Source organism: Sorghum bicolor, chromosome 7 (genome assembly GCF_000003195.3).
Source record: "Sorghum bicolor cultivar BTx623 chromosome 7, Sorghum_bicolor_NCBIv3, whole genome shotgun sequence".
NCBI classification, from domain to species: Eukaryota; Viridiplantae; Streptophyta; class Magnoliopsida; order Poales; family Poaceae; genus Sorghum; species Sorghum bicolor.
The window spans coordinates 50142129-50149452 of NC_012876.2; the positions used below are offsets into that span (position 1 = coordinate 50142129).

The 7324-nt window shown below is 44.9% G+C and overlaps 1 protein-coding gene across 4 annotated transcripts; it reads right to left on the reverse strand.

The window, feature by feature from the left end:
- On the reverse strand, positions 70 to 6664 carry LOC8070004. 4 transcript variants are annotated; one of them, XM_021465490.1, is made up of 4 exons: positions 6286 to 6664; positions 1465 to 1602; positions 1126 to 1285; positions 70 to 1012 (listed from the first exon to the last, which is right to left on the reverse strand). In XM_021465490.1, the coding sequence occupies exons 3-4, from the start codon at positions 1209 to 1211 to the stop codon at positions 478 to 480; spliced, it is 621 nt and encodes a 206-aa protein (XP_021321165.1). In that variant the 5' UTR covers positions 1212 to 1285; positions 1465 to 1602; positions 6286 to 6664; the 3' UTR covers positions 70 to 477. The 4 variants fall into 4 exon arrangements, with proteins under 4 accessions (XP_021321165.1, XP_021321164.1, XP_021321163.1 ...); XM_021465489.1 differs by lacking the exon at positions 1465 to 1602; XM_021465488.1 differs by having other exon boundaries at positions 70 to 1285; positions 6286 to 6662.

Consider the following 7324-nt stretch of genomic DNA (forward strand, 5'->3'; position numbering starts at 1 on the left):
TACCAATCCGCTTCAGAACAGTTTTCCCTTATGATAATTCAACATAATCAGCTTATGGTGTCCACGACATCAAAAAAGGCTACACGAGCATGTCTGGCTCACTCGTGATCTATTTTCCTTTAGAATGTCTATAATAAGAAAATAAGATACATATCAAATTTGCCAGGAGGGAAACCAACACATTCATAATAGCACAATTGCAACTTACAGAAGCATATCTACAAAATTACAAGGTACCGTCTTTTTTGTAAAGGGTTTATAGGGAATAATCTAAAGAACGTGTTACAGAGAAGGACAAATACGCTAGCACTTAGGTTTCTACTTCCAAAACTTTGAGCACGAGCTTCACCTCTTGACTGAAATGCTATCCATAAAAGAAATGTGTATGGCTTCAGTCACCGAACTGACTACGATCAGATACCACTTCAGACATTCCTTCCTGTAATAGCTTTTCTTGCCACTAAAATGCACAAGGGATCAAGAAAGCATCTCAACATGGTGTGGGTGGCACAAACTGTGAATGGCGTGGATCAGTTTCCTCCGTGGACCTACAGCAACAAGGCCCATATCTTTCAGCTGTTTCATAGTAAGAGAGGCAAGCTGATACATCCCCAGCTTTTCAGTGTCCAATATGTTGACAAACCATCCAAGACCACAACCGAAAAGCCAATTCTTCAGCCCGCCAAACCCAGCAACCTGTCTCTCAAGAAGCCGGGCTCGAATTATCTTATTCGCAACAGGTGAAGATATAAGTGGCATCCTCGGTTTCCCCATGCTTCCAAAGAAACTTGTCGCCTTCCCAGATTCTTGATGAAACAATTCTCGAACAGCATGATCCTTAGTACATTCTGTTTTTGCAACAGGGACAGAACTGTGTGGTAATTTATCACCTGTCATAATTGGAACATCCTCGTGGACTATACTGCCATGCACTGGAGGGGAGTCCTGACATTTCTTGGCTGCCACCTTCTCGGGGTGCTTCTTTCTGGCAGCATCGCAGTCTCTCTTGCTCCTAGTTATGCAAGACTGCTTAGAACTTATTGTGGGCACATTTGATTGAGGATTTGAAGTAATAGGTGATTGTGGAGGAATTAATATGGTGATACGCTGTTTCTTGACTATTACCCAGTCATCGTCATCCCCATAAATGCAGTTCCTTGAACATATAGGATCAGCGGAAACATCTGGATGTGGTTTCTCATCACGAACATTAGACATGGCTAATGAAGTGCTCATAAACAGTTTTTATGCACACAATACAAATCCTCGGTGCTCAGAGAAGTACCTAATAAGATTAAGAAAGAAGCAAATGATCATTCATATTTTCATATACTGTGCCGAAATAAATGTAGAACAATAACAATTGAGAAAAGCTATCTAGTGGAACTTAGCTATATATGCACAAAGTATGAAAAAAACTTAATCAGAACAGAAAGGAGGGAAGATCAAATGTAAGAATATCACCTCATTCAAAACACAAGCAAACATACATGTAGCTAAGACAAGAACATGAATAGCATGAACCAAGATATACAGTTCTGCTGGACTATAGCAAACACATATCTTGATTGGCTCCAGTATAAACCTTCTAGTTTCTTCAACCTTCAACAAAATATAAATAAGCCTATATCTAATCAGTCAACTGTTCATTATTCATAGCCATCAAATCCATTTGCACTTGACATATCGTTAACACTCTTATAGTACCATTTCATTTCTTGCAATGGTAAAATCAATGCATTAAAACTCAGTTAACAGATGTAACAATGCTATGAGCGACAATCAACAAAAAGCATGAAACGACGAGGTCCATCCTATCTAACACTCTACAAGCTCTAGGTTAAAAATGTAAATTAACAAGTGCCATAAATGCAGGTATAAAAAAGCAGCATGGAAAGCAATGAAGAACACACTGCTAGGTGCTAGCTTACTAGGGATGGTAGTTTCGACCATTATAACAGAATTAGTAAAGTTACTTCTCTCCACTTTTCAGTTACAAGAAAAAAAATAAAAGGCACTTATATCATAAATTACAAGAAGAAACAAATCCAAAATCAAACATTGAAAACAAATAATAGCATGAGGATGCTGCAACTTGTCATGTTGTTGTATCTAGTTAATTGAACATCCAAGGATCAAATTCTAAGATACAACACTTATGCTGCTATATGCATAAAGAGGAAACACAAAGTAGTGAACCTAAGCCGTCCAGCCTAACCCAAATTGACTGGCATACCTACATAAACAATTAAACACGAGGTTCCAAAGGCGCTAGGCACTAGGCAGGCGCCAGGCCACTGATTGGTGCATAGGATGCCTATAGTCACAAAGTTTTTAGGTTGATGGGGACGAGGTACGGGGTCGTGGTACATGGTACGCTACTTGTGAGAGATTTTTACACTTCGGTTCGAAAATGAACCCGCGAACCAGGTCAGGGTCGACGAACCCGGGTCGAGGGTCGAAGGTGCTGAACCCGTTTTATGTGAAGGAAGGAAGGAAGGAAGGAAGGAAGGAAGGGAGGGAGGAAGGAGGGAGGGAGGAAGGGAGGGAGGGAGGGAGAAGGAAGGAAGGAAGGAAGGAAGGAAGGAAGGAAGGAAGGGGGGGATGGGAGATAAAGGGTAGCACAGGGACACAAAGGACAGCTAGGTCAGGTGATGGGAGAGGTGGGCAAGTGGCAGAACATGATGGCAGAGGAAGGGCAAGCAGCTGAGAATGCATTTGAGCTTGCACTAGGGTTATGCTACCACATATCAAGGGAGTGGCTGCTATGGACCAGTGGAAGTTAACATGATTTTTCTTTATGTTTCATAAGCTGTGTACTGGGAAAAGACATACTCCCTATGTTCCAAATTGTAGTTTACTTTGGATTTGTCCTAAGTCAAACTTCAACATTAACCAAGTTCATAATTTCACCAACATCTGTAACATAAAATTCATTTCATTAGATTCTTAATACTCCCTCCATTCCAAATTGTAAGTCATTCTAGTTTTTCTAGATACATAGTTTTTGCTATGCACCTAAATATACATTATGTCTAACATAGTAAAAACTATATATCTAGAAAAGCTTGAACAACTTACAATTCGGAAAAGAGGGAGTATAAACAAAAACAAAGTCAACTATAATTTGGAACAGAGGGGGTACCTGAAAACAATAAACTTTCATCTTAGTATGGAATACTATAGACCAGCCAGTTCAATTTTTCAACTAATTATGTTTCGCTTGGGATTACCGTGAGTCTACAATCCAGAGTCCGAGAATTGGATTTTACAAGTTACTATGACAGAAAAGGTCCACTTCTAAATTTCTAATGTTATGTTGACCACATATAGAGCCTATGCGTGACAATGAGATGGAATGTTCAACGATGTTGTCCATATTTCTGTCAGATCTTTAACTTTTGAGCGCACTGGTTTGGTCAATGTAGGTGTTATGTGGCAGCTAGGATTGAGAGGGGTGAGATGGGGAAACAGCGGCTGCTGGCATGCTATAGTACACGCGGAGCTACAGTACCCCGCGGGTACTGTTCATGTCGAATGTTGTGGCAGCGGCTAGGGCTGCGAGGGTGAGAGAAGGCCGGCCGGGGGCCTTGCCCACGGCCGGGCAAGAGGGAAGGGTTTTTCTTCTTAATTCTTGCTTGATTAGATTGATACATCTCCTCTCCTTACATAGAGAGGTTTACTTGACTTACAAGCAAGGCTTACTTGACCCTTCAGCAAACGACCCTTATCTCTAATGAACCCTAACACTAATGGGCTATACAGCCAGCCCAGACCCAATAGGCCTCTTACGTACTCCACCCCACCTAGACATGCAGCTCGTCCTCGAGCTGTAACCTAACCAGATGACTCAACTTGACACAAACTTAACACCTAAAAATAAGCCTTTTACATCTCGGCTTATTTTATTATTCTTAACCTAAAATGAACTGGGACTCTTTATTTTTGACTTCTGGACAAATGTTGGACACCATCCGTACACCGGACTTGAACGTGTATAGCCACCAGGATCCCATGGACACCATATGTACGAAAGGGGTTCATGTGTATGGCCACTTGGAAGTGGTTGCAACAGCAACCAGCGGAGGCGCCCTCGCGGCGGCTGGCGGCGGAATGCAGTGGGGCTACGCAGTGCGCTCCCACCGGTAACACCATGCCTTCTCCCCGCCGGACGGCTGCTGGTCTGCACCGCATAGAGAAGAGTGGAGGGCTTCCAACCTCTGATGCCGCAGACTTTGAGTTCGTTGTTCGCGGGAAAAACAGCATGCCCACTGCCCATAGGGGGGAACCATATGCCAAAGATCCCCAACGCAATGGATGGAATCGAAGTCCTCCACGCGGCGAAGCACAACTTCGAGGAACTGCGAAGGGGTGCACGACTTAATTTGCTGCAGAATGCGCATCTCTCGCACCCGCCAACGTGCAAGGAGGCCACATGCAGCAGCCTGCAGCTGCCGCCGACACCTGGGGGGTAAGCATCTTCCCCGCTGGCTCCATCGTGATGTCCGTCGGCTGCTCTATTTGCTGCGACTTCTTGCCCTCGTCTTGGATCTACTAGACGCCGGTGCCCCTATAGAAGATTCCATCTGTGAATGGGTGCTGGAGGCTCGGCAAGGGGGAGGGCGGCATCCCCAGCTAATGGATGGGAACCGGGGCAGTTGCAAAGAAAACGTCGTTGTCCCGTAACTAGGCATCCCGTAGGGGAAAACCGGTGGCAGAGAGGCCACGACCGATTGTGGCAGTGGCCAGCTGGCCGGTTGCAGTGGCGGTATGCCGAGGTAGGACTGGATGTCGGCGAGGTAGGACTGAATGTCGGCGACGGAACAGGCGAGATCGGTGATGGCTGCAGTCAACTGATCTGGCGTCATCGGTGAGGAAGTGACCGGCAGCATCTCATCTTGACCTGGCATCTCTGATACCAGATTGTTATGTGGCAGCTCAGATTGAGAGGCACGACGGATGTTGTGGCGGCGGCTAGGGCTGCGAGGGTGAGAGGAGACCGGCCGGGGGCCTTGCCCACGGCTGGGCAAGAGAGAAGGGTTTTCCTTCTTGATTCTTGCTTGATTAGATTGATACATCTCCTCTCCTTATATAGAGAGGTTTACTTGACTTACAAGCAAGGCTTACTTGACCCCTTAGCAAACGACTCTTATCTCTAATTAACCCTAACACAAACGGGCTATACAGCCAGCCCAGAGGCCTCTTACGTACTCTAACAGTAGGCCACCTAAATCAAACACTCAATTCTAGAGGTTCTCATCACATCTCTGTTGACAAATCCATTCCTTGCGCAAAGAAAGACCAGCGGTGTCCTAAGCCCTAACTCATTGAGGAGGGTACATGCTAAGGTCCAGTAAACATGAGAGGTACAAACTGGGGAGAAAGAAACTGATGTCCCAGGTTCACAGAAGCATATGGCTGCTCAAAACAAAATGAAAAGAAAAGCAATGGTGGGGTTGGATCACTGGGGACCAGAGAAGCATGCCTCTACCTATTTAGCTTCACTCGCTTGGGCAGTGGCAGGCCCAAGATTTTGAGGTTGGCTGGTTGGGTATTCAAAATATGAATGTGTTTAAAAAAAATGAGAACCTAAATTTATAAAGTACAACATAAGCATAATTGAATAATACATAGCAGATATAACACATAATATTTAGCAGATGCAACTGTGATGCAACTGGTGGTTGCGAGCAACCACTCTAATCAATGTTATTGATGTGATCTTGATGTCTAGTTTAATCAGCAGGATTGAGTATGTATTATTCTGATGATTTCTTAAGCGCGTATCACATGGATTAATAATTGTTAGTCATTCCTTATGGTCTTTTGCCCTTGTTCAACGAATCAAAGCTTGGCCTTTCCAATCATTTTCACCATTGGATGACAGACTGTCTATTGTGTCATTATCTGTCTAGCTTCAAACCATTTGCAGTAAGCGTGGAGACGTGCACCTCCACTTCATCTATGAACTGCTCCGACCACAATGGTGATCAACAATAGTTGCCGACTTGCCATCGCCATAATGGTGACCAAGATTCGTTTTCCAGTGAGAGGTCTTGCTAATTGTCACAACAAAATAGTTAGTTCCAGGAAGTTATCTGTCTCTACCCGTATATTCCTCACTCTAGTGTTTCTCTTCCTTTGCCCTTATTTTCATTACCATAGTTGCAATATTGAAGCGGTTTCAAAAAATCGAGTACCGATCTAATATCAGTAAATGGGAAGCCAATTGAATATCGATGCAGTTGGTGCTGCAATCGTTCAGAGACTCAAGAGTATTCAGACCTGCTCGGCTGCTCCTGTTCCGTTTTCGCCGCTCCGCGATCTGGCCTCCTAGGTGAGACGGTGGCTCGGTTCCGCACTGCCGCGTGGCCGCGCCGGCCTCCAGCCGCGGAGCCGCCACCAACGCCGCCGCCGGCCTCAGTGGTGGCTGCCGCGGACCGCAGGTGCGCGGTGTGGCAACCGCCCAAGCTAAGCGGAGAGTAGAGCTGCCAATCCGCCGCCGCCGCCGCCTCGAACGGACAGAGGGTTTGGATCGCAGGAAAGGGGGTCGACAAGGCAGAGATTGGGATTTGGGAGAAGCGCCGAGCGGACCGAATCACGCACGAGCAGCGCACAAGCGCAGCGGTATGTCGACTGCCGAGCGGACTGCGGATGGGGGGAATTGGAGAAGTCGGGCCGGGCGTGAGTGTATTGTTGGGCCGACCGAGATGGATGGGAGAGCAGGAAACTAGTACTATTTTGGGCACAATTCGTGAATATCCTGAATTTAGCTCTGTTTTAATTTTTAATATAAAAAAGTCTACTTTTATTTCCTTAACTATAACAAAAATCCATTTTTCCTTCCTTAACTCTAAAACTGGACAAATCACCTCTCCTAAACCATGCATTTTGCCTCCTTGAAGTGGTTTTAAATGCGGTTTTCCTACCGTGAATGGTTTACTATAGTAATGGTGGTTTTATCTTTTTATTTTTTTATATTATTTTGGCTGAATCTTTAAAAATTTATAGTAAATCACAGAAAAATTATAAAATAGAAAATTCTATTTTGATGGACTCCACCTGAGTAGATCTACACAGTGAACATATAATATGGTATGCTTTAGTACAAAGTTTTTTGCTACGAAGGTTTTGTCTTTTTTTATTTATTTGGCTATAGAAAATTATAAAATAGAAAATCTAATTTTGTTGTACTCCACATGAGATAGGTTGGCTAAGCGGTGAGGAAGGTGATCGGGCGGCTAGGGGCACTGGCGGTGGAGGGGACCGGGGCGCCATGACAGTGGAGGGGGCCGGGAGGGAGTGACGGTGGAGGGGGATGGGA

What these genes read in the sequence shown, in the direction of transcription:
- LOC8070004 (XM_002445392.2), bottom strand. Translation starts at nt 1,236, where the DNA reads ATGAGCACTTCATTAGCCATGTCTAATGTTCGTGATGAGAAACCACAT.